We start from the raw sequence: 27713 nt of genomic DNA on the forward strand, positions 1-27713 counted from the left end.
GATCTTTAACCTGCTGTACTGACATCGCGCAGCTAACGGGCGCCTTTGCGTTTCGCTTTCATCGAAACGCTGCCGCCGCTGTCGGGTTCTAACCCGGGTATCCTGTTCAGTAGCACTGAACCATCGCGGTGGGTAACTATGTGTGCAGTAAAAATAAAAAAATGAGAAATCCTGGCCAAAAAGCCCGCGGAATACCTGAATGCTACGCTTGGAGCCGTAGAGCAAACAAAAACTTCTAACATAGCTGTAGCGTCCCTGATAGATTGTTTTTCTTGCTTTTATTGGCAGTTCAAGGTTTCGTTTCAAATGTAAGTCGACCCCCCACTTCGGAATTTTAAATTTAAAAAAAATTGTCGACTTACAATCGTGTACATACGGTATTCTGTACTTTGTCAGCACCATGGAATCTAAGAGCAGAAAAGCACAAAGAAATTAGCCACTCTAGCTCTGCGGTGTCCCCGCCACTACGCTTCAAAGTGTAGTGGTCAACCATCCATGTGTGCATTGTCGTCAGTGAGGCTCCTTTTGCCAAATGGGGATTATAATTTCAAGTTGAAGAAGTATTTCTCACTCTCGACATTCGAATTGTAATGTGTACCGGGCTACTGTTTTAACCCAATACATACTCTTTGTGTTGGAGATGCATCACTTGTAGTGATTAAGTACCGTAATTAGAAAATACATCTATTAATACTGCAGATAAATGGTGCATACCTCCGGAACTCACCTACGGAGCAGATGTGTGATGGCTTACGAAATGGTTCACCTTCAGTTGAGAACGCGGAAAGTTAAAGAAAGAATAATGATAGATTAAAGCTAAGATACACGAAGAGAGCAGAATGGATCAAGGAGCAGACGCGAGTTGATGACATCCTTGCCAAAATAAAGAAATGGGCACGGCCAGGCCATATAATGTCAAAGGAAGATAACCGATAGTCTTTTATGTAATTCCAATGAAGGTAAGCGTAGCAGAGGGCGGTAGAAAGTTAGGTCGGAGGATGAGATGAAGCTTGAGATATAGAGTCGCCGCTGCTGGCACAGGGCAGGGTTTATTGGAAAGAAGCTGGTGGCGTTTGTCCTGCATTGGACGTGAGGCGGATGATATTAAAACATGCCGTACGATACGCTCCCTGTAGGCATGTTCAAAATAACGACATATTTGGAAGGGTTGAAGAAATGCACCGCTTTTAGCAGCATTGAATTTTTGAGCACATTGCTGAGCCGGCACTTATTGGTGGACAAGAAGCCCCATAAAGAAAACCACCGGCACGAGACAAGCGCTTTCGTAGGATAGCTTCCAATAGACATTACATGAGTGAAGTACATAAAAACTTTCTTTAAACAACAAATACGCAGAGCGTAACTAGCGAACACCTTTTATAGAAAACCAGTTGTATTGGGTAATTACAGAATATTTTTTGGCTGCAGCGGTCGAATTTCGATGGAGGTGAAATTGTAGAGGCCCGTGCACAGTACGATGTCAGTGCATGTCAAAGAGCCTCAGGTGGTCGAAATTTCCTAAGCCCTAATTCACTACGGCATCTCTTATAGTCTGAGTCGCTTTAGGGCGTTAAACCCCCTGAAACCATAAACAAAACCAGAATATTTTCAGCCTTCCTTGAGTGTGATTGGTGGAATTACGCACTTCTGGCAGGTGAAGTAACCAAAGCAGCACCTTCGCTAGTATCTGTACATTTGTATCTGCCTCTGCGTGAGCAAGACGTAAGAACAGGATGCTAGAGGACCTTCACAATACATATATCCACCTAGGCTGTACAGCCAGTCAAAGTGTGGTAAACCTTTTCTGGTAAAATATTGGACGAAATTTGTTAAAGCTATCGACATGTGGACATTCCACGGGGGAAACAGTGACATAATATCTCGTAACTCTAGACACCCACGGCTCTGGTGAAGCTGTTTATGGTGATGAATATGTGCATAGTGCGTTGTGTGTGTTTTGTGTTGTGTAAGGGAGTTGGAAAGGAGAGCTTTACCACATGTCGCTCAGGTCAATTGGGCAAAGTCTCTTCGTGGGTCTATTGCCTAAGTATAGCACTGAGTCTTTCGGTGCCACTGAAATCTTTCTCGTTAAAACAGCAGAAAAACGATGCAGCAGAAATTCCTGTGCTTGACGAGACCATATCTTCATAACTACAGTTCTACACTACTACACATAATTTCGCCAGTATCAACAAGATCAACGCGAAGCGCAGGATATAGGATGAAGCACTGTAAAAGGACGGTGAGATAGCTTCTTGATTATGACTACAAAATACTAGTACAATGTAAACGAGCATGTGATTGCAAATGTGGCAGCCACGGAGTGAGAGAAAGCTTGGAAAACTCCTTTATCAGACATTTGATACCTGCAGTGGCATTTAGCAAGTGTCCTCAAAGTCAGATCATTCCCTTCTTTCAAGCTCTCAGGAAGGTGAAGGTCACTGCAAGCTTGTTTCACAGGCGTGTTAAAAAAAACTTAGCTTTTTCACAATGAGGCAGTAAAGAAATGTCAGGATAATAACACTATCAGTGCAACGAACGAGCATAAATGCACATTTCAGTGTAGAGCAATCTCTAATTTTTCTATACACTTCTAAAATTTCGTACTCGTCTCCATATTGGTCGTTTCCAAGCCCGCAGTCAAAATTCGAAATGAATCAAGGCAATCTTGTCATCCAAGAAATTTTCATTTCCTAAGCGCTTGAAAAGAAAAATCAGCGACACAGTTAGTATTCCTGCTCTCGGGAGGTCATATGGCCAGCTGTTGGGTGTTTCTGTAGTGTTCGTCACTGAAATACCAATCAATGTGCGCGTTCAGAGATGAACTAACAAGAAGGAATCTTTTCAGCTACGTCGTTCGCAGGAGTCAACCTTGACATCTCCTTCACGGGCGATATTCTGGGGCGAGCCCTTTCAACTGGGAGCAGCTCTGTTGCTACGGGTAAGTGAGCAATGTGTAATTTGTTCAATTTTCTCGCTTCTCGATCGGCACTCCTCTAGAGCTCCATAAACTCGTGAACGTGTAGTGCAGTAGGGTCATGCGGGGACCCAGAGACATGCGTGCCCGAAATCCCTTCTCTTTCTCTGTGCCTATTTCTTCGTCTCTCCTTTAGACCAATGTAGTCATAACAAAATAATGATTTGTTCTTGTTGCTTCAGTGCCAAACAGATGATAGTAGAGACATAGATAAGCTGCAGAATTTTACGCATATAAGTTCTAGAACAAAATAGAACTGAAAAAAAATGAACCCGAAGGAGAGGCCAGCCATAACTTTGTAACAATTCGGCACATTCTTTCTTCCTTGGTTATTCAGACATGCCTTTGATACGGCATCTGGCCTTGCCTGCTGTTTATCAGCGTTTGCTGGCGCCAGCTTAGACTGCAGCTGATAATGGAGTCAAAAGAATCAACCTCAATAAAAAGGGATATGACGCACATAGGAAAGCTTTTAATGGCTCCGTTGTAATTGGGGTAGATTAAACAATTCTCCCGCTATCATCACCACCACTATCGCCACCGCACCTCCTGGCGTTCGAACTGCGTGAAAAGCGGCGTACACGCTCTTGCTTTCAGGCTGCGTCTCTTGTGCGCTCCGCTACCATGAGTTGCCCAGCCGGCTTGACTCCAGGGGCCACACACAGCCTGGGTGTGGGACAACCGTGACTGCCAGGCTCAGCAGGAAGATGCGCGATGGCACGAGTTGAGGGAGTCAGAGGGCCACCTCCAAACCCGTCATCTCGACACCGGCGTCTTTTCATCAGGTTGGTAGAAATACCCCTGCCACTTGTTCGTTCGGTACACTAGGATAAGAAATGCTTTTTTCTGCTCTTTAGAGCATACGTGCTATGTTTAATCCCTGCAGCAATTTCAGTGACATATTCACATTCCAGTCGTTTGTTCGTTCCTGTCGTGTCGTTAGTTCGGTCCTGTCGTGTACAGTTCTTGCAGTTTCCTGAAAAAAAAAACCTGTTGCTGCAGGTTGCCCGCATGAGATAATCGGAAGCTCAGAGCCGTGCCCCTGTCCCAGTATCATTAGAGCATCGAAATGTGCGCTTCGTTCAGTTGCAGTACCTGGGTCCTAGAAGGTTTGCTCACGCACTGGGAGAGCAACCCATCAGAACCCACGAAAGCTACGAACCAATTCTGTGTGGATGCGCAGAACTGACACGCATGCTCAAGGGTGCGGATTTGACTGGCTCGTGCCGCTGAGCACTGGCACCTTGTCTGAGCTCCCATGGCCACTTGGTTTGAATGTCTGCAGGACGTCTCAAACATCCTTAGAACGTCCAAAGAAGTTTCAGTGCCCATTAGGAGTTTATGCTCTATATGTTTGTGGCAGCTCATCATCCGCCCTAAAATTGTCTTGGGCCCACCGACCGAAGCTCAGTGGCACTACTGTCAGTCCAATCCACGTGTTCGTGCATTCGGGTTAAGTCAGCGGGCGGCGGTACATTTATAGGACATTCTCCTTTGATCTTGTGAGATATCCCTCTCCCCACTCTACATCTACATATTGCGTCATGGCGTTCACGGGAAAGCTTCAACATTTTTTGCTCGATAGTTTACTGCGATTTCCACCATCTCTAGTGGCTAAGTACGATCAGTAAGCGTACTGAACCTGGTCAAGGTGTTTTTGTCCTCTCATGAACAGGGTCCAGTAGACTTCTGTTTTGATCGATGAAGTGTTTGCACGTGCCATATTTGGACTCGTGACATTTTCATAATTAGTTTTTGTTCTTATGTACCGAGTGAACGCCTCTTTGATTTAAATGCCGGAAGCTTCACGCGCCTCTCGAGCATTATTTGAGGGTGAACATGCGAGCGCGCTCTTGTGTGCCAGTGCAGCCGCTGCGGGCACATGACGAAGAAAACCGGCGCAGGTGTTGAGAGGCATATATTGGACACTTGTAGTCATCTGCGTGCTCTATTCAGTCGATGAGGCCAGTGCACCCTCGAGCGCTACAGCTGAGGATGCGAAGCACCTCCTCGTGGTTCCTCTGCGCATGTGCCACTTTGATAATTAGTACTGGTCACCGGCTAAACTCACTAAAGATGGAAAGACATTTTGAGAGCACTGCAGCTCCCTTGGTCACTCTGAAGCAATTGGTGCACGGATCCGTTCTTTTGTAGCACCCAGCAGCGTTTTTAATGATTTAGCATAGATAGGTTGTAGAGTTTCGTCTTTCCTGTTTAGTGTGTTAGGCAATGTCTATATGATAAGAGACTCAAGATTGTGCCGTGCTGATGTGTTCTTTTGTGTTGTCATAATCTTCACTTGATACCAGTTAATTTTGTGGGCTGTTTCTTGCACATGTTTGGCGATAGCGTATGTTGTTACATTTTTGGTTCCGGACGTCGTTCTAGTGCTTTCTCTAGCATCTCCTGAACTCCTTTGTGGGTTCACCAATATATATTGACGAGCAACCGGCGCAGTCCATTTCGTACACAATGCCTTTAAATCAATCTTTTACGAGGGAGCTTGTCCTTTACTTTCACCAGTTCTGTTCTCACCTTGCCAGCGGGGACGTGCGCGATGTTGACGACATGCTAGCGGAAAATCTATGCAAGCGCTTCGCTAATTCCCGCTACGTATGGGACAGGAGGACGTTTTTTTGTTGGTTTTTCGGTGCTCTCTCTTCAGAGGCAGGCTGTTTTGCTGGCATTCTTCTTTCGGTGTTCCTGATGAAGGAAAGAGGGTACCATTTCATTGCAGGTCGGACTCTTATCATTTCGCTCTTTAGATTGGAGTCCTGACTGCAGAGCTGTCTGCCACGGTTTATCAGGGAGACAATCACAGGCCGTTTGTGAGTGACTTGGTGAACAGAACCGAAATGTATCTTCTAGAGTGCCCACAGTGTGCCTTATAAGCATTCTATGCTGTATTTTGTTTCCACAGATAGCCTCTGGCAGCAACCATATGGTGATACTGACGACGGAGGGCAACTTGGTGACCAGGGGCTGTGCAGAGCTGGGACAGCTGGGATGGGTGGCTCCCATGTTTGCATCTTGTGGCGGACGCAGGTCATCTGCCTACCTCCTTGAGCCTGGCACAGTGAGGGTTCAATGCCCGGAGGTGAGTGGATATCGTGGTGTCCAGGAATGGGAGGCAGCCATTGCTTTCTTCCTCAGCAGTGAACTTCATTGAGGGTTCAGTGGTGTTCAGGTGGTCCAGAAAAAGGGCCATGTGCTTGCGCTTTAGGACACTGAAGCAGTCGTCGAAATATTTTTGGGCTCGGCTGGAAAGTGGTTAGGGCTTTGTTTTCAATGACTTCCATCGTGATGTTCGCCGCTGGGACAAAGATTGCTGCTCCCATTGCTGTGCCGAAAGGCTGTTGATAAAGGTTGCCATTATTTGTAAAATAGCTTTTGTTGCCATTATATGTAAAATAGGTTTTAGCGAGACAGAACCGCAATAACTCGCACAGTTGCTGCGTCGAAAGGGGTCCGATCTTGCCATTAGTCCTCATCTTCGAGACGCTCCCTGCAAGCATCAGCAGCCTGATTGACTGGTACACTGGTAGACAGTGAGCAGACATCGAAAGAAACAACCATGTCGTTATCTTGAGGGACAATGGCTTGTAGCTTGTTAATAAAATCGGAGGAGTGCTTGACATTCGTTTCTGTATTTCCAACCAGTGGAGCCAATACACCATGAAAGTACTGCGGCAGCGAATGCAGCGGAGACCTCCTGAAGTGTACAATTGGGCATAGAGGGGTGCCTTCTTTATGAACCTTTGGAAGCCCGTATGTGGCGGGTGCCGAGCAGTTCGTAGATAGTAGCTGATGGTAGAGGCATCTCATGGATAGTGGAAGGCCCTTGGAAGATTTTTTCGAGCATTTTCTGTAGAGACGCCTGCACCTTTTGACTTGGGGTGTTTTGGTGGTCTACGATAGGTATTCTCGTGCTGCAGCAAGGGTTCCAATTTTTCCTGGTAGGAAGAGTGGGCAAGGATTACTCTTGACTGCCTTTATCCGCAGGTAGGATTACAATTTCATCGTTGGCCTATAGGCTGTGCATTGCCTTGCATTCGTCATGAGTCAGGGGCTAGTCATTTGACGGCTTCTTCATATGAGATGCATTCGTTCTAACTTTGTGTTGAACGTCTAGGTCGAGAAATCGCACCACTCCTCCGACGGCTGAAGCAGCCTTTCGTGGGTTGGGAACATTCCCTTGGTTGAAGTTCAAACCTCGGCTTAGTAACCTGGCCTCAGCAGGTTTCAGACTGTAGGATTACAAGTTCTTTGTTTCGAAGATCATAGCTGACGTGGTGCCTGTTTCTTTTACAGCAAGTAATGCTGGCAAATTCTGTTCTTGTGATTTCGAGTGCTTTTCCTCTGTTCTGCCCATTTTCTGGTTGGAAAGTAATTGAACGCTGGAAAGAATGTGCGGAGCGATGAACTCCAGCTGACGTTTTGCGAAGAACAAGTCCGTTTCCAGCGTTTCTTTGTTAGCTTGCATTCTTCTATCCGTGCTTGAAGGATTTGACGTTCGGCTTTTGCGATGACCTGGAGACCGAAGCGGGTTTTGATGGGTTTCTTCAGGCGCAATGATTTCGGGATTACTTGAAAAAACTTGCAATTTAGGTTGAAGTGCAAATGCGTGCAGAATGCAGCGAGTCTCACGGAGATCCTTACAAAACTATGAATTCCGGTGTTGGCCAGTTGTTCAAACTGGTGGCACAGATTGATGTAGTTGAGGGTTTGATGGCATAGCGTCTTGTGAGGAATCATGGTGATCAGGAGAACTGGTCACTGGCCAGTCAGTAAAGATGCAAAGACGTTTCGGGAGCACTGCTGCTCCGTTGTTCACTGTGAAGCAATCGTCTTGCGGATCCGTTCTTTCGTAGCACCCAGCGGTGTTTTTTATGATTTAGCATAGATAGGCTGTAGAGTTGTCGTTCTTGTTTAGTGTGTTCGACAATGTCTGTATGATAGGAGACTCAAGATTCTGCCATGCTGATGTGTTCCTTTCTGTTCTCAATATTTTTTACTTGATCCCTGTAAATCTCGTGGCCGGTTTCTTGCACAAGCTTGGCGATGGCGTTTCTTGTTATATTCTTGTTTTCGGACGTCCTTCTGGTGCTTTCTCAAGCATCTGCTGAAGTCCTTTGTTTCACCAATATATATTGATGGGCAACCGGCGCAGTTCATTTTGTACACAATGCCTGAAAAATCTTTTGCGAGGGAGCTTGTCCTTCACTTTCCCCAGTCTTGTTTGCACCTTGCCAGCGGGGGACGTGTGCGATGTTGACGACATGCTTATAGAAAATACATGCAAGCACTTCACTAATTCCCGCTACATATGGGCAGGCTGTTTTGGTGGCAATCGTCTTTCGGTGTTCCTGATGAAGGAAAGAGGCTAGCCGTGTCTTTGCTGGTCGGTCTCTATTCTTTTTATTTCGCTCTTTAGATTAGCGTCTTGGTTGCAGACGTGTCTTGCACGGTTGATCAGGGAGACAACCACAGACCGTTTGTGAGTGACTGGGTGAACAGACCCAAATGTATCTTCCAGAGTGCCCACTGTATACACTATAAGCGGTCTGTGCTGTATTGTGTTTCCGCAGATAGCCTCAGGCAACGACATTGTGGTGATGCTGACGGCGGACGGAAACTTGGTGACCATGGGATATGCAGAGCAGGGATAGCTGGGACGGGTGGCTCCCATGTTCGCATCGCGTGGCGAACGCAGCTCATCCACCTGCCTGCTTGAGCCTGGCACAGTGAGGCTGCAATGCCCCAGAGGTGAGTGGATCCGTGGTGTCTAGGAATGGGAGGCAGCCGTCGGTTTCTTCCTCAAAAGTGAACTTGATTGATGGTTCAGTGTTGTTCAGGTGGTCCAGAAAAAGGGCAGTGTGCTTGCGCTCTAGGACACAGACAGAAGCAGTCGTCCACGTACCTTAGAAATATTTTTGGTCTCGGCTGGAAAGTGGTTAGGTCTTTGTTTTCAATGACTTGCATCGTGATGTTTGCCACTGGGACAAAGATTGCTGCTCCCATTGTTGCTGAAAGGCTCTTGGTAAAAGTTGCCATTATATGTAAAATAGGTTTTTTGGTTTCGGTGGTCGTTCTGGTGCTTTGTCAGGCATCTCCTGAAGTCTTTTTCACCAATATGTATTGATGAGCAACCGGCGCAGTCAATTTTGTACACAATGCCTGGAAATCTTTCACGAAGGAGCTAGTCCTTCACGTTCACCAATTCTGTTCGCACCTTGCCAGCGGGGACGTATGCCGTAAAACCTCGACTACATGTACCACTTTGCTTCAATGTACGGCTTTGCTTGCAGTCTGTGGAGTGCAGCCATGCGCTCGTGTGTTCACATCAAGAATGGACGGTGCTGTACGTGCACTTACAAAACGACAGTAGTGGTTCAGGTCCTCCTTGTATTGGTCTTCGGTCATCTGTGCGGCACATCGCGAATCATAAAAGCACTTTATGTGATGCATTTTAACCTTGCGGACTGCTCAGGAGACGTTTGCAGAGGTCGCTCCTGAGCCGAAAGAGCCGGGCGCCGTACTTGCTGCCGTGCAGAGACCCACGTCCATTCCCTCCTCTTGAAGATTTCGTGACATTCCGCAAGCGGCATCAGGAATACTTCAAATGCATATGCCACACAGTAAGGTTCACTGCGTGGGACTTGTGCTTTGGAGAAGAATTTTGGCATAGCTTTGCATATTTTTAGGCTACTTAATTTCTTGGCCCTGATTCACATGTAAGAAAATATTGTGTATTTTGTTGGAACTGAAGATACACGAAGTGCAGAAAAGCGCGAAGGAACTCTAACCGCTCTAGCTCTGCGGTGTGGTGGTCAACCATACATTGATGCGTTGTTGTCAGTGAGGCACCTTTTAGATGCCTTCTTGCGTATGCGGAATATAATTTAAAGTTGAAGAAGTTTTAATTCTCAATATAGGCATCCAAAATGTGATGTGTACCCTGTTACTGTTTTAACCCAGTACGTACTCTTCGTGTTGGAAATGCGTCACTTGTAGTGGTGGAATACTTTAATAAGAACATACATCCATTAATAAAACAGATAAATGGTGCATACCTCTGAAACTCACCTATAAAGCAGATATGTGATGGCTGACGAAAATGGTTCACTTTTGAGGACAAGTCTGAAAGCTAAAGAGAGAAAAATGATAGCTCAAAATTAAGATACATGAAGAGAGCAGAGTGTATCAAGGAACAAATGCGAGTTGATGACATCCTAGCTAAAATAAAGAAATGGGCTCGGAAAGGCCATGTAATGTGAAGGGAAGATAATTTAATTAATGCATTAGAAGCTGTCCAAAACCGTGCCACTCGATTCATCCACTCTTCATACTCATATGACGTCAGCATTTCTTCATTGAAAGCATTATCAGGACTACCGCCCCTTTCGTTCTGTCATCGCATTTCAAGTCTCACCCTTTATCACAAATTATTTTATTCTTCACTCAATCGGTCACCGTATATCACAACTGCCGCACGCATATCTCACCGCACCAGTCATCCCCTACAAGTTGCCCGGCCGCCATCGCATACTGCCACCTTTTCTGCTTCATTTTTCTTTCGAGCAGCAACGGACTGGAACGGCCTACCCCGTGACATTGTCAACATCGCTTCATCCTCTACTTTTCAAGAACATGTAACCGATCACCTTCAGTGCTAAATAATATTCGCTGTTTTGTTTGCTCATTTCATTAAAATCCCACCCCTTATGTAATACCCCCGATACAAGGGGGCTTTTAGGGTAAATAAACTGAACTGTACTGAACCAGTAGTCTTTAAATGTAACGGAATAGATATAGGGTGGCCGTAGCTGGTACAGGGCAGGGTTTATTTTAAAGAAGGTAGAGCCGTTTGTCCTGCAATTGACGTGAGGCTGATGATAACGTTAAAACAGCGGTCCGTATGATACGCTGACTGTAGGCATGTTTCGAATAATTAAAGACATGTTTCGAAGGGTTGAAGAAACGCATCGCTTCTAGCAGCGTTGAATTAGTGAGCAGATAGCAGAGCCAGCACGTATTGGTGGCCAAGAAGCCCCGTAAAACAAAACCACCGGGACGACACAAGCGCTTTCGTAGGATAGCTTCTGTATACATTACGCGAGTGGTGAAGTACCGTATAAACCGTATATAGGTCGAATGGGAATATAGGTCGACCCCCTTACCTTGAAGTGAAGAAAATAGAAAAAATAGAGAAGCAAATATTGCCGAAACGCATTTATTTGCAACGTCGGCTGCGTCCCTGGACCACCGGAGCAGCGACTTCACTCCGAACTTTCATCAGTGTCGTCGGAAGACGATTCCTTGTTGCTCACCGCCTCCCACAGTGCATCGTCCTCAGTTCCATTCAGCGTGTTGCTTATGCAGCACTTCTTGAAAGCCTTTTGCTCCATGGCATCTGGCAAAGAACGCCAGGCCGACAACACCCAGGTGTAGACGGTCGCAATCGGAGGCCTTTGCAGGCGGCCCGTCGGCATCTTTGGATTGTCGCCGGACATTCACTCATTGTACTCCTGTCGCACTCGGTCCTTAAAGGGCTTGTTGAGTGCAACGTCAAGTGGCTGAAGGGTAGACGTGGCCGCGAAAGGCATCCAAAACCAGCGTGCTCACATGATGCAGCAATGCACCGGGCCGACGATTCCACACCACAAGAATCCAATCAATCATCATAGCCTCGTCCATGTACCCTATCTCATTCACGTGCACAACATTTGAAGGGAAGGCTTCCTTCGGCATGGTTTTCCTTTTGAAAATGACAACAGGAGGCAACTTTCTGCCATCTGCCGTCCACGCAAGCATGACAGTAAAGCGCGAGTGCTCACATCCTGTCGACAGAAGTTTTACTTCTTTGGCGCCGCGTTCGCCGACTGTGGTAGCCGAAGGCATATCAAACCAGACAGGGGTCTCGTCAGCGTTCGCAGTTTGTCCGAGCATGTAATCGTGCTCCTCTCGAAGCCGAATCACATACCGCTGGAAGCTGACGATCTTATCGGCGAACTCCTCTGGCAGCTTCTGGCATATGGATGTGCGGCGACGGAGAGAAAATTCCTTGCGCCTCAAAAACGGCACACCCATGACTTCGGTGCACTGAACTCTTCTTGGTGTAGTCCAGCTTCCCGCGCAGGGTCCAAAGCTTTGCATTTAATGGAATGCACAGTCACGGGTAGTTACCGCGCACGAAGGTGCCGCACAAAGTCCGCAAGTGCGTCCTCAAGTTTTGGATGCACTGCACGACATCCGCGAAAGGACATTTTGCTTGGTTTGCATGCGAACAACTTATCGTTCTGTCTGCGCCAATACCGCACGCTCTTCTCCGAAATGCCGAACATGCGCTTAGCGGCCATGTTCCCGTTCGCTTCAGCGAATTCTTGAAAGCCACTGTGAACTGCCTCCGCGTGCCGCTGGTACTCATTGCTAACATGGAATTGCGCACGAGGTCAAACAAAGCAGTGCACGCAAAGACCAACAATCCGGTGGCTCTGAACGAAAAGAAAACATCAAAAGCAATCGCGTTTGGATGTCGATACGGCTTTGGCTATCCGTTCGCGAACAGGCTCCGTGGGTTGCCAGACTGCGACTCACATTCTGCTAAGGCCGCTTTATAAGAGGAGGGGCGACTTTCGCTCGCTGTTTTTAAGAAAAAATCTCGACATATATTCCGGTTTATACGGTACATGAAAACTTTCTATAAAACAACAAATACGCAGAACATAACTAGCGAACACGTTTTATAAAAGAGCACTTGTATTTGGTAATTACAGAATATTATTGGTTTCGGCAGTGGCGCTCCAAATTCGATGGAGGTGAAATTCTAAAGGCCCGTACACTGTGCAATGTCGGTTCATGTTAAAGGCCCCCAGGTGGTTGAAAATTCTTAAGCCCTAATTCATTACGGCATCTCTCATACATAGCCTGAGTCACAGTGGGGCATTAAACTATAAACCAAACCAGAATATTTCTTGCCTTCCTTGAGTGTGATTGGTAAAATTATGCACTTGTGGCAGGTGGAGTGAAAAAAGCGGCACCCGTGCTAGTATCGGTAAATTTTTGTCTTTTCCTCTGCCTGAGCAAGAAATGTAAGAACAGGTTTCTAAAGAACCATGATACATATATACACCCAAGGGGGTACAGCCAGTCAAAGTGTGTGGTAAACCTTTTCTGTAAAATATTTGACGAAATATGTTAAAGCTATTGACATGTGAACATTCCATAGGGGAAATGGTGACATAATATCTTTTAACTCAAGACTCATGGCTGGGACGAAGCTGTGAATGGTGAAAAATATGTGTGTTTTGTGTTGTGTAAAGGAGTTTGAAATGGGAGCTTTACCACATGCTACTCCTGTCATTTGGGCGAAGTCTCGTCGCGGCTCTATTGCATAACTAGCACGGAGTCTTTCGGTGCTACTAAAATCTTTGTCATGAAAACAGCAGAAAAATGGTGCGACAGAGATTCCTGTGCTTGGCGAGACCATATCGTCATAACTACAGTTCTACAGTACTGCACATAATTTCATTCGTTTCAACGCGGTGCAAAGCGCAGGATGAAACACTGTAAAAGGACGAGAAATCTTCCTGATCATGGCTACAAAATACTTGTACCATGTAAACGAGCAAGGGATCGCAAATGCAGCAGCCATGGAATGAGATTTCGCACCGAAAAACTCCTTTATCAGACACATTTGATACCTGCAGTGGCATTAACAAGCATGCTCAAATTCAAATCGTTTTCCTTCTTTCAAGCTCTCAATAAGGGGAAGGTCACTGCGAGCTTGTTTCACGGGTGTGTTAAAAAAGAACTTAGCTTTTTCACTTGCATTTTCAATGATGCCGTAAAGAACATGTCAGGAGAATAACACTTTATCAGTGCAACGAACAAGCGTAAATGCACATTTCAGTGTAGAGCAGGTTCTAATTTTTCTATATACTTCTAAAATTTCATGCTTGTCTCCGTAATGGTCATTTCCAAACCCGCAGGCAAAATTCGAAATGAAGCAGGACAATATTGTCATCCAAGAAATTTTCATTTCCTAAGCGCTTGAAAAGAAAAATCAGCGACACATTATTCCTGCTCTCGGGAGGTCATATGGCCAGCTGTAGGGTGTTTCCGTAGCGTTCGTCAATGAAATACCATTCACTGTGCACGCTCAGGGATCAACTAACAAGAAGGGATCTTTTCAGCTATGTCGTTCGGCGCAGCCTATTTCGTACACAATGCCTGGAAATCTTTCACGAGGGAGTTTGTCCTTCACTTTCACCAGTTCTGTTCACACTTTGCCAGTGGAGACGTGCGCGATGTTGACATCCTTGCGGAAAATACTTCCTAGCGCTTCACTAATTCCTGCTACGTATTCGACAAGAGCTCGTTTTCCTTCTGGTTTTTTCGGTGCTCTCGCTTTCTTCAGAGACAGGTGTTTTGCTGGCATTCTTCTTTCGGTGTTCCTGATGAAGGAAAGAATGTAGCCGTGTCTCCGCAGCTCGGTCTCTTTTCTTTTTAGTATTTCGCTCTTTAGATTAGCGTCTTGGCTGCAGACGTGTCTTGCACGGTTGATCAGGGAGACAACCACAGACCGTTTGTGAGTGACTGGGTGAACAGACCCAAATGTATCTTCCAGAGTGCCCGCTGTGTACTCTGTAAGTGGTCTGTGCTGTATTGTGTTTCCGCAGATAGCCTCTGGCAACGACATTGTGGTGATGCTGAGAGCGGACCGAAACTTGGTGACCGTGGGATGTGCAGAGCAGGGACAGCTGGGACGAGTGGCTCCCATGTTCACATCGCGTGGTGGACGCAGGTCATTCACCTGCCTGCTTGAGCCTGGCACAGTGACGGTGCAACGCCCCACAGGTGAGTGTATACTGTGGTGTCCAGGAATGGGAGGCAGCCGTCGGTTTCTTCCTCAACAGTGAACTTGATTGATGGTTCAGTGGTGTTCAGGTGGTCCAGAAAAAGGGCTGTGTGCTTGCGCTCTAGAACACTGAAGCAGTCGTCCGCGTACCCGAGAAATATTATTGGTCTCGGCTGGAAAGTGGTTAAGGCTTTGTTTTCAATGACTTCTATCGTGATGTTCGCCGCTGGGACCGAGAATGCTCCTCTCATTGCTGTGCCGAAAATCTGTTGGTAAAAGTCGCCATTATATGTAAGATGGGTCTTAGCGAGACAGAAGCGCAATAAGTCTCATAGCTGTGCTGCTTCGAAAGTGGTCCCATCTTGCCATGAGTCCTCATCTTCGAGACTTTGCCTGCAAGCTTCAATGTCCAGGTTGACCGGTACGCTGGTAAAGAGTGATCAGAGATCGAAAGAAACAAGCATGCCGTTGTCTTCGGGGATAATGGCTTTTACCTTGTTAAGGGGAGACACTGGTCTTAAAACAAAAATTTTATTAGAGATATTGTCACGAAATTGGGTATGCATATGTATTTCTTCTTTCTGTTTTCAAAAGCGTAATTAGTTTCAGCTTATCTCAATTACTTCTCTACTTTTGAGAAATTAACTGAAGCCTAATTAGGTAATTTCTTACGGGTCATTAAGACACTTTCCCTCAACATTTGTAGCCATAGCTGAAACCTGACATGAGCTATTCTATTTATATTGTTATTAAGGTACATCATCATTAGGGGTGTGCGAATATTCGATATTTCGAATACGAATCGAATATGTTTCATATTCGGTTCATATTCGTATTCGAGAAATGATATTCGTGATTTTCCGAATATTCGAAAATTCCCAAATACCCGGCAGCGATCGTATACCGCGCCGACTTTTGTTAATTTGATTTTGGCAAATGCGCAGTATCTGGGCAAATTATCTGAATATAGAGTTTAAAGTTCTAGGAAAACAATATAAAGGCCCTGTTCTCTTTCTTCTCCATGGTTTATCGCGTGGACCGATCGCATTCCGATGCCGCCAGGCTTGACCTTGTGCGCAATTCCGCAAGTGGGCTTTCCCACATACCACACGTGCTGCAAACAAGATGGAGGACAACCCGCTTCTAACAATTGCAACGCGAAAGCACGTTAACTTTTTTTATCCTTCTGTAATGTGTTATCTAATTATTGCCTACACCTATGACATTCGTTTTTTCACCTTAACTCTCCGACCGTGACCACCGCCATCTTGTTTTGGTCAACTACGCTATGCGGGAAAGCCTACTTGCGGAATTTCACGTGAGGGTCCCGAAGGGGCGAGTCGAGGTGTCACAACAGGGCAAGCGATCCTGTAAAAATCCCGCCTATTTATTGCATGGTGCACTGTAACCCATGCAGCTCTTAAGTGGGCGTAACGGCAGGCGTGACAACTTTTGGAGGGCCCCTGTCACTAGGTCAAAAAAGTAACCTGGCCGCGTAGTTTTGGTTTCTGAGTTTTGCCTCTTGCCCGTGGCAGTGGCAACTGTCGGTCCGTGCATTCGCCAGTAGTCCAATCTCAGCACCGTGCCGCTTTCAGACGCTGACTGACGCGTCGCTGGTCAATTTTTTTTTTCCTTTTTAGAAGCAGTCTGGCCATTCCGATGTCAATGTGCATTCCCATCTCGCTTACGTTCGCGATGTCTTCCAGCATGCCGAAACTCTGTGCTCGTCACATGATTACAGGTGCTTTCACGATAGAGCCGCCTCATAAGACTACCGCATTTTCGTTAGTTTTTTTTTTTCCGGGACCGCGGGGCATTTTATAAATCGACCTTCGAATAACCCGGGCGTTTGTGTCGGTTCTTTGAACTTCGAATTAATGAGGCTTTACTAGCCATCATGCAGTGGTGGAACTGTTGCGCCGGTTGCGCCAAACTGCGCCAAATCAGAAATCCTGCTACATGCTGCTACAAAATCGATTTTTTGCCTACTTTTGCGCCACGTCTGCGCCAAAACGCCGCTGAATAACTCTGCCGAGAGCAGAACCGAAATTCACTGTCGCGGAACCCGACATCTGCCGGCAGCACTGTTCAAAACCTGTGCTGATTGGAAGAAAATGGCGGGACGAAAGTGTCCATCTTCATCCATGCTTGTCATCGCTGCCGGAGGTCATCGCAGTTCACGAGGTCTCCGCCTTGATGGATGAGTTTAGTCTTTGTGTCTCGGAAGATATTAGCCAGACAATCCGAATGACTTGGCAAAATGACTTCTGGCAAAAATTTTTCGAACTCAAGCAAGACGATGGGGCTCGAAAATATCCCTTGTTGGCAGCACCCGTAAAAGCACTTCTGTGCCTCTCGCACAGCAATGCTCATTTGGAGAGGGGCTTCAGTGAAAATCGGCAAGTGCTGAGAGGGCGATCGTCCTTTTCAATACAAATTGTAAATGGGCTTAGGTCTTTAATGACATATTGCCAGCGTTTCGGCCGAAATCCAGCTGCCATTCCCAAGACACAACGATTAATCGGAGCGCTGAAAGTATCGCGGAAGTGACAGCTGCAGTGGTTGGAGGCAGATGCAGCAGAGGAGACATGTGCAAAACAAGCAAAAGGCTGCTGTACCGCACAAGGACACCCAGAAAAGAGGTCAGAATGAAGAGAAGGTACTGGAAAAGATCAGGCTGGCCAGGAATATGATCACGAATGCCGAGCTGCTTTTCGCAACAGGCGTCAAGTCTAAAAATTTTGCAGATGTTGCAAGCCCTTCTGAAGAATGGACAGGAAAGGCTCGCAGCGGCACTGTCTGAGATGGAGTCATCAAGGAAAAAAAAGAAATAGTACCTTAATTTTGCAGTTCTAAGAATGGTATAATTTTTTATAGCTTTGTTGCATATCTCGTTATGTCGTCCATATGAATAAAAAAGGCTTTATTCTTAGCAAAATCTCCTGTTTGCATATTTTTGCAGCTTTTTAAGGAAAGAACAAAATTTAGACTGAATTTGGGATTGAAGCTTGTTTTTGCATGGCTATGGTCGTCATAAACACCGGAGCAATTGACTGTTCCAGAAATAAAACAAGCCTTCTTTATTTAAGTGCTTCGAGACATGAAATTTTGCTAAGAAAGTTTTTTTCCTCCTACAAAAGCTCAAATATCTGCTACAAAATGCCATTTTTCCTGCTACAAAACTTGAAATTGCTGCTACAAACTGCAATTTCGTCTGCTACAATAGCTGCTACAAGAAGCCAGTTGTCAGTTCCACCACTGCATCGTGTTATTTTTGTTTCCAGTCCTGTCATGCTATGGATTTCATTTTGCCTGACCACGTTGCAGGTTGGATACTGTTATGCTGTTCAATTAAGTAGTATGCATTTCTGCGCACATCATGAATTTTTTTTTTATACGGTGCTCAGGCAGTGTAGTTTTGTTTATTGCAGTTGCAAAGGCCATTCACTATTTTGAAAAAAATATGAGCAGCAATGTTTGCTTGTTTATCTTTTCTGAATTTATTTTGTGTGCTGACCATATATTCGATATTCGAAGCCATTTTTTCTACATATTCGGATTCGATTCGTATTCGAAAATTTCAGTATTCGCGCACCCCTAGAAAAATGTTCAATTATGTTGATGCATTACAAATCTAGAATATTAATTGCTGGTGTTATTGTTAACAAAATTTGATATGTTCACTTTTCCACATAATAGCATAGCTCCACATTTCAATTCTTTCCAAGGTCAACGGTGTAAAGTTTATTAAAAGTGCATCTTCAGAACATAATGAAAAGTTCCATAATGCTGGTGATGATGTCCAAAAACATGAACCTGCGAAAATCACATTTAACTTTTAGACACTGAGTACTAAAAATTTTGGAGGAAATCTTGAGCAGTGGATTTCATTTAGATGTTCCCTATCTGTTTCCCTGCAAAGCAAAACAAAAAGTATTATTCCATCCATGGAAGCATTAATAACAAAAATGTCAAAGGTGTAAGTGTGATGAAGTTGTAAAAAAAATGATTACTCATGAAGTTAATGTACCCGTTGGAATAAGTTCCCGCCCTTCTGCCGCCAGCCACTCGTACTCATGCCAGAGCAAGTCCTTGAATGGCTTGTTAATGCCAACGTCTGGGGGCTGCGGCTGCCCCGTCAGACCGCTGGGAATCACCAGCATATCTGTATCTTCATTTCGGAGCTCTGCCTTCACTTTCGCGGTAAGGCGGCCGCGAAATGAATCCAGCACGAGGAGGTTCGGATTGCAATTTTTGAGGGATGCCCCTGGCCTCAAAAGCCACACCCGGCGGTACCAGTCAATAACTAAGTCATTCGTCATAAAACCTTTTTCGTTCACTCGCACAATAACTCCTTTCGGGAACATTTCCTTTGGCATAGTTTTTCATTTGAAGACGATGTACGTTCGGAGCTTAGTGCCATCTGCCAAGCGTGATAGCATAACAGTGAACCGAAGTTTCTCGTTTCCTGTCGTGAGAAGCTTAACCTCCCGAGCTCCGCTCACGCTCACTGTTGTGTTGCTCGTCATGTCAAAGTAGACGGGAGTCTGGTCCGCATTGCCGATTTGACAAGCAGGTATCGCCGCGAGTCGCGGAGCTTGAGGTTGTGCCTATGGAAGGCGAGAACTTTCTTCTCGTAAGCAGCAGGCAGCTTCTGGCTGGCATACACTAGTACGCCGACGAAGAGAGAAGCCAGCCCTCCATAAATTTCGAACCCCAAGCCCTGCTGGCTTTGAAGTCTGTTCGGAGTATTCCAGCTTCTGCAGCAAAGAGCAGGGCTTGTTGCGTGATCATTTCGCATGTCACTGGAAGGGACCGATCACGTATTTCGGTGACATACGCTGCAAGCTTGACCTCCAGCTCCAGAAAGCGTCCAGACTTCGGCCCGCGGAAACCTCTTCGCTTGGAGTCGCAATCGAAAATTTTGTCTCTCTGCTTTCACTACTCCCGCACCAACCGTTCAGAAACGTCGAACTTGCGGCCCGCCGCGCATTTGTTGGTTTCTTCGGCGTAAATGATGGCCTCCCTCTTAAACGCTGCAGTGAATGAGCGCCGAATGCTTTTCGAACCTGGAGAGCTCATGGCGAAGCACGCGACCGGCAGTCAAGTCAAAAGCACCAACTCGAAGCACTGCCAAACAAAGAGTAATCGGCGTCGGCTCTTCCAGCAAACATCGGCATTCCCCAGAAGTGCCGCTGTCAGGTATTGCGCAACCAACTGAAATAGCGGCTCTTCCATCAGCTAGCGACACTCCCGGGCACTGGCGCAGACTCCGCGATTGGAACAGCGGGACAGTGGCCCTTCCCGCGAGTGAAATGAAATGAAAGTGGTTTTGGAGGAAAGGAAGTGGTGCAGTATTTGTCTCAAATATTGGCGAAACCCAGTTGTAAAGGAAGAGATAAAGGAGGGAGTGAAAGAATAAAGGAAGAATGAGGTGCTGTAGTGAAGGGCTTCCGAATAATTTCGACCACCTGGGGATCTTTAACCTGCTGTACTGACATCGCGCAGCTAACGGGCGCCTTTGCGTTTCGCTTTCATCGAAACGCTGCCGCCGCTGTCGGGTTCTAACCCGGGTATCCTGTTCAGTAGCACTGAACCATCGCGGTGGGTAACTATGTGTGCAGTAAAAATAAAAAATGAGAAATCCTGGCCAAAAAGCCCGCGGAATACCTGAATGCTACGCTTGGAGCCGTAGAGCAAACAAAAACTTCTAACATAGCTGTAGCGTCCCTGATAGATTGTTTTTCTTGCTTTTATTGGCAGTTCAAGGTTTCGTTTCAAATGTAAGTCGACCCCCCACTTCGGAATTTTAAATTTAAAAAAAATTGTCGACTTACAATCGTGTACATACGGTATTCTGTACTTTGTCAGCACCATGGAATCTAAGAGCAGAAAAGCGCAAAGAAATTAGCCACTCTAGCTCTGCGGTGTCCCCGCCACTACGCTTCAAAGTGTAGTGGTCAACCATCCATGTGTGCATTGTCGTCAGTGAGGCTCCTTTTGCCAAATGGGGATTATAATTTCAAGTTGAAGAAGTATTTCTCACTCTCGACATTCGAATTGTAATGTGTACCGGGCTACTGTTTTAACCCAATACATACTCTTTGTGTTGGAGATGCATCACTTGTAGTGATTAAGTACCGTAATTAGAAAATACATCTATTAATACTGCAGATAAATGGTGCATACCTCCGGAACTCACCTACGGAGCAGATGTGTGATGGCTTACGAAAATGGTTCACCTTCAGTTGAGAACGCGGAAAGCTAAAGAAAGAATAATGATAGATTAAAGCTAAGATACACGAAGAGAGCAGAATGGATCAAGGAGCAGACGCGAGTTGATGACATCCTTGCCAAAATAAAGAAATGGGCACGGCCAGGCCATATAATGTCAAAGGAAGATAACCGATAGTCTTTTATGTAATTCCAATGAAGGTAAGCGTAGCAGAGGGCGGTAGAAAGTTAGGTCGGAGGATGAGATGAAGCTTGAGATATAGAGTCGCCGCTGCTGGCACAGGGCAGGGTTTATTGGAAAGAAGCTGGTGGCGTTTGTCCTGCATTGGACGTGAGGCGGATGATATTAAAACATGCCGTACGATACGCTCCCTGTAGGCATGTTCAAAATAACGACATATTTGGAAGGGTTGAAGAAATGCACCGCTTCTAGCAGCATTGAATTTTTGAGCACATTGCTGAGCCGGCACTTATTGGTGGACAAGAAGCCCCATAAAGAAAACCACCGGCACGAGACAAGCGCTTTCGTAGGATAGCTTCCAATAGACATTACATGAGTGAAGTACATAAAAACTTTCTTTAAACAACAAATACGCAGAGCGTAACTAGCGAACACCTTTTATAGAAAACCAGTTGTATTGGGTAATTACAGAATATTTTTTGGCTGCAGCGGTCGAATTTCGATGGAGGTGAAATTGTAGAGGCCCGTGCACAGTAGTACGATGTCAGTGCATGTCTAAGAGCCTCAGGTGGTCGAAATTTCCTAAGCCCTAATTCACTACGGCATCTCTTATAGTCTGAGTCGCTTTAGGGCGTTAAACCCCCTGAAACCATAAACAAAACCAGAATATTTTCAGCCTTCCTTGAGTGTGATTGGCGGAATTACGCACTTCTGGCAGGTGAAGTCACCAAAGCAGCACCTTCGCTAGTATCTGTACATTTGTATCTGCCTCTGCGTGAGCAAGACGTAAGAACAGGATGCTAGAGGACCTTCACAATACATATATCCACCTAGGCTGTACACAGCCAGTCAAAGTGTGGTAAACCTTTTCTGGTAAAATATTGGACGAAATTTGTTAAAGCTATCGACATGTGGACATTCCACGGGGGAAACAGTGACATAATATCTCGTAACTCTAGACACCCACGGCTCTGCTGAAGCTGTTTATGGTGATGAATATGTGCATAGTGCGTTGTGTGTGTTTTGTGTTGTGTAAGGGAGTTGGAAAGGAGAGCTTTACCACATGTCGCTCAAGTCAGTTGGGCGAAGTCTCTTCGTGGGTCTATTGCCTAAGTATAGCACTGAGTCTTTCGGTGCCGCTGAAATCTTTCTCGTTAAAACAGCAGAAAAACGATGCAGCAGAAATTCCTGTGCTTGACGAGACCATATCTTCATAACTACAGTTCTACACTACTACACATAATTTCGCCAGTATCAACAAGATCAACGCGAAGCGCAGGATATAGGATGAAGCACTGTAAAAGGACGGTGAGACAGCTTCTTGATTATGGCTACAAAATACTAGTGCAATGTAAACGAGCATGTGATTGCAAATGTGGCAGCCACGGAGTGAGAGAAAGCTTGGAAAACTCCTTTATCAGACATTTGGTACCTGCAGTGGCATTTAGCAAGTGTCCTCAAAGTCAGATCATTCCCTTCTTTCAAGCTCTCAGGAAGGTGAAGGTCACTGCAAGCATGTTTCACAGGCGTGTTAAAAAAAACAGCTTTTTCACAATGAGGCAGTAAAGAAATGTCAGGATAATAACACTATCAGTGCAACGAACGAGCATAAATGCACATTTCAGTGTAGAGCAATCTCTAATTTTTCTATACACTTCTAAAATTTCGTACTCGTCTCCATATTGGTCATTTCCAAGCCCGCAGTCAAAATTCGAAATGAATCAAGGCAATCTTGTCATCCAAGAAATTTTCATTTCCTAAGCGCTTGAAAAGAAAAATCAGCGACACAGTTAGTATTCCTGCTCTCGGGAGGTCATATGGCCAGCTGTTGGGTGTTTCTGTAGTGTTCGTCACTGAAATACCGATCACTGTGCGCGCTCAGAGATGAACTAACAAGAAGGAATCTTCTCAGCTACGTCGTTGGCAGGAGTCAACCTTGACATCTCCTTCACGGGCGATATTCTGGGGCGATCCCTTTCAACTGGGAGCAGCTCTGTTGCTACGGGTAAGTGTGCAATGTGTAATTTGTTCAATTTTCTCGCTTCTCGATCGGCACTCCTCTAGAGCTCCATAAACTCGTGAACGTGTAGTGCAGTAGGGTCATGCGGGGACCCAGAGACATGCGTGCCCGAAATCCCTTCTCTTTCTCTGTGCCTATTTCTTTGTCTCTCCTTTAGACCAATGTAGTCATAACAAAAACAATAATGATTTGTTCTTGTTGCTTCAGTGCCAAACAAATGATAGTAGAGACATAGATAAGCTGCAGAATTTTACGCATATAAGTTCTAGAACAAAATAGAACTGAAAAAAAAATGAACCCGAAGGAGAGGCCAGCCGTAACTTTGTAACAATTCGGCACATTTTTTCTTCCTTGGTTATTCAGACATGCCTTTGATACGGCATCTGGCCTTGCCCGCTGTTTATCAGCGTTTGCTGGCCCCAGCTTAGACTGAGCTGATAATGGAGTCGAAAGAATCAACCTCAATAAAAAGGGATATGACGCACATAGGAAAGCTTTTAATAGCTCCGTTGTAATTGGGGTAGATTAAACAAATCTCCCGCTATCATCACCACCACTATCGCCACCGCACCTCCTGGCGTTCGAACTGCGTGAAAAGCGGCGTACACGCTTTTGCTTTCAGGCTGCGTCTCTTGTGCGCTCCGCTACCATGAGTTGCCCAGCCGGCTTGACTCCAGGGGCCACACACAGCCCGAGTGTGGGACAACCGTGACTGCCAGGCTCAGCAGGAAGATGCGCGATGGCACGAGTTGAGGGAGTCAGAGGGCCACCTCCAAACCCGTCATCTCGACGCCGGCGTCTTTTCATCAGGTTCGTAGAAATACCCCTGCCACTTCTTCGTTCGGTACACTAGGATAAGAAATGCTTTTTTCTGCTCTTTAGAGCATACGTGCTATGTTTAATCCCTGTGGCAATTTCAGTGACATATTCACATTCCAGTCGTTTGTTCGTTCCTGTCGTGTCGTTAGTTCGGTCCTGTCGTGTACAGTTCTTGCAGTTTCCGGAAAAAAAAACCTGTTGCTGCAGGTTGCCCGCATTAGATAATCGGAAGCTCAGAGCCGTGCCCCTGTCCCAGTATCATTAGAGCATCGAAATGTGCGCTTCGTTCAGTTGCAGTACCTGGGTCCTACAAGGTTTGCTCACGCACTGGGAGAGCAACAAATCAGAAACCACGAAAGCTACGAACCAATTCTGTGTGGATGCGCAGAACTGACACGCATGATCAAGGGTGCGGATTTGACTGGCTTGTGCCGCTGAGCGCTGGCACCTTGTCTGAGCTCCCATGGCCACTTGGTTTGAACGTCTGCAGGACGTCTCAAACATCCTTAGAACATCCAAAGAAGTTTCAGTGCCCATTAGGAGTTTATGCTCGGTATGTTTGTGGCAGCTCATCATCTACCCTAAAATTGTTTTGGGCCCACCGACCGAAGATCAGTCGCACTACTGTCAGTCCAAGCCACGTGTTCGTGCATTCGGGTTAAGTCAGCGGGTGCCGGTACATTTACAGGACATTCTCCATTGATCTTGTGAGATATCCGTCTCCCCACTCTACATCTACATATCGCGTCATGGCGTTCACGGGAAAGCTTCAACATTTTTTGCTCGATAGTTTACTGCGATTTCCACCATCTCTAGTGGCTAAGTGCGATGAGTAAGCGTCCTGAACCTGGTCAAGGTGTTTTTGTCGTCTCATGAACAGGGTCCAATAGACTTCTGTTTTGATCGATGAAGTGTTTGCACGTGCCATATTTGGACTCGTGACATTTTCATAATTAGTTTTTGTTCTTATGTACCGAGTGAACGCCTCTTTGATTTAAATGCCGGAAGCTTCACGCGCCTCTCGAGCATTATTTTAGGGTGAACATGCGAGTGCGCTCTTGTGTGCCAGTGCAGCCGCTGCGGGCACATGACGAAGAAAACCGGCGCAGGTGTTGAGAGGCATATATTGGACACTTGTAGTCATCTGCGTGCTCTATTCAGTCGATGAGGCCAGTGCACCCTCGAGTGCTACAGCTGAGGATGCGAAGCACCTCCTCGTGGTTCCTCTGCGCATCTGCCACTTTGATAATTTTACTGGTCACCAGCTAAACTCACTAAAGATGGAAAGACATTTTGAGAGCACTGCAGCTCCCTTGGTCACTATGAAGGAATCAGTGCACGGATCCATTCTTTTGTAGCACCCAGCAGCGTGTTTAATGATTTAGCATAAATGGAATGTAGAGTTTAGTCTTTCCTGTTTAGTGTGTTCGAAAATGTCTATATGATAAGAGACTCAAGATTGCTGTGCTGATGTGTTCTTTTCTGTTGTTGATATCTTCACTTGATACCAGTTGATCTCGTGGCTGGTTTCTTGCACATGCTCGGCGATGGGATTTTTACATTTTTGGTTTCGGACGTTGTTCTGGTGCTTTCTCTAGCATCTCCTGAACGCCTTTGTTGGTTCACCAATATATATTGATCAGCAAACGGCGCAGTCCATTTCGTACATGATGCCTTTAAATCTTTCACGAAGGAGCTTGTCCTTCACTTTCACCAGTTCTGTTCTCACCTACCCAGCTGCAACGTGCGTGATGTTGATGCCATGCTTGCGGAAAATCTGTGCAAGCGCTTCGCTAATTCCCGCTATGTATGGGACAGGAGGCTGTTTTTTTGTTGGTTTTTCGGTGCTCTCGCTTCAGAGGCAGGCTGTTTTGCTGGCATTCTTCTTTCGGTGTTCCTGGTGAAGGAAAGAGGGTTGCGTTTGATTGCAGGTCGGACTCTATTCTTTTCATTTCACTTTTTAGATTGTTGTTTTGACTGCAGACTTGTCTGGCTTGGTTGATCAGGGAGACAACCACAGGCTGTTTGTGAGTGACTGGGTGAAAAGAACCAAAATGTATCTTCCAGAGTGCCTGCGGTATGCGTTATAAATGGTCTATGCTGTATTGTGTTTCCACAGATAGCCTCTGGCAGCAATCATATGGTGATGCTCACGACGGACAGCAACTTGCTGACCAGGGGCTGTGCAGAGCAGAGACAGCTGGGACAGGTGGCTCCCATGTTTGCATCTCGTGGCGGACGCAGGTCATCGAGCTAGCTGCTTGAGCCTGCGCAGTGCTGGTACAATGCCCCAGAGGTGAGTGGATACCGTGGTGTCCAGGATTGGGTGGCAGCCGTTGCTTTCTTCCTCAACAGTGAACTTGATTGAGGGTTCAGTGGTGTTCAGATGGTCCAGGTAAAGGGTCATGTGCTTGCGCCCTAAAACCCAGAAGCAGTTGTGCCAAAGAAGTGTGTGCCGTGAGGTAGCAAATAGCTAGAGAGTCCTTAAATTTTTTGGTGTATCTGCAAGCTTTAAGGCTGAAAAGTACGAGCATGTGCTTTTGTACCTCTTAGTTCAATTTTCCGATGGTCCCGCTAGCGACGTGGAAGCAGCTCTTACCTCGAAAACTTTCATTTCGTCCTTACATTTGCATATAAACGAAACCAGGTGGGAGCAGTGCCTGTTGTCTGTTATCCTGCTACACAGTAGTGGTTGAGAAGGAGGCCTTCTTCTATCTTAGCCCCAAAGTCCATTGTCTCTGCCGCAACAATGGCGTAGAGATGAAGCATCCGCCTCGCAAATAATATTACTGGGGTTCAAATCCTGATGCCTCGCAAGTCTTCACCGAATTTGAAAAAGAAAACTCCACTTGTCCTTATAATTGCACAACCAGGACGTGTGTGACCTGATCACGGTGAACAGAGTCGATGACACACTCCCTTACCAGAGCAGGATTTGGCCACTCTGTGTAGTAGTCGGCCACAACCTTCTATGATCAAACCAATTAACCATCGGCCCCGACTTCCCAGCGGCTCCGGAGCAACTGACCAAGGTGGGGGGCTCAAACCTGTGACGCGGCGGAGGGTGAAGAGTATCTCTGGCTCCGGACAGACCGCCATTGGAAACTACACCTGCCAAAGGTTAATGCTAAAACCTTATCCAGTGATTCTAGCCTAGCAGTGCTGTTACTAGCATGTAATAAATGGTATGTCAAAGGGCTTCCTGAGGTTGGGATAGATGAGGCATATACAGAGCAAAGGGCGGGCACATACTGAGCTAGTGTGGAATGGCGGACATTAAATGCGATATCTTACTGCCTAGGGCCCTGTCACACTAGCCCGACACGCCGCCGACGCCGACACGACAAAGACACCAAAGATCGGCCAACCCGGTCGGCCGACCTTGTCTGTGGCAGACCGAGCTGTCACACTAGGCCGACTACGACACCAACGCGGCCGACGACCGGATGTCTTCGTAGTGTGACAAGCTTTGACGACCGCGACGCCGACAAAACCAGTCTGCCGACCGTGTCGTCGCGAGATCGGTCGCCGAGCAAAAACATTACCGAAACAAGGCCCTGCTTCCATATCCAGCCTGCGGAGAATAAATTTCGGATACATTTCGGCGCTCACAAAACGTTCA

The 27713-nt window shown here is 46.2% G+C and overlaps 1 protein-coding gene across 7 annotated transcripts in view; it reads left to right on the forward strand.

Annotated features, from left to right (window-relative positions):
• LOC144115726 (regulator of chromosome condensation-like) overlaps positions 1-27713 on the forward strand; it is a 113224-nt gene that overhangs the window by 67336 nt on the left and 18175 nt on the right. For 2 of the 7 annotated variants that reach the window (XM_077650211.1, XM_077650210.1), the window contains exons 1-6: positions 3623-3762; positions 5898-6074; positions 14659-14836; positions 23165-23257; positions 23895-24082; positions 26211-26387. In XM_077650211.1, the coding sequence (XP_077506337.1) occupies positions 5919-6074; positions 14659-14836; positions 23165-23257; positions 23895-24025 (558 nt within the window). In that variant the 5' untranslated portion in view covers positions 3623-3762; positions 5898-5918 and the 3' untranslated portion in view covers positions 24026-24082; positions 26211-26387. Of the gene's footprint in view, positions 1-2848; positions 2942-3574; positions 3763-5897; positions 6075-8565; positions 8744-14658; positions 14837-23164; positions 23258-23894; positions 24083-26210; positions 26388-27100; positions 27212-27713 lie in introns of those variants that run through there. The other 5 variants (XM_077650208.1, XM_077650209.1, XM_077650212.1 and 2 more) reach the window with 4 other exon arrangements.

The sequence above is a fragment of the Amblyomma americanum genome, chromosome 1 (genome assembly GCF_052857255.1).
Source record: "Amblyomma americanum isolate KBUSLIRL-KWMA chromosome 1, ASM5285725v1, whole genome shotgun sequence".
Classification (NCBI taxonomy): Eukaryota; Metazoa; Arthropoda; class Arachnida; order Ixodida; family Ixodidae; genus Amblyomma; species Amblyomma americanum.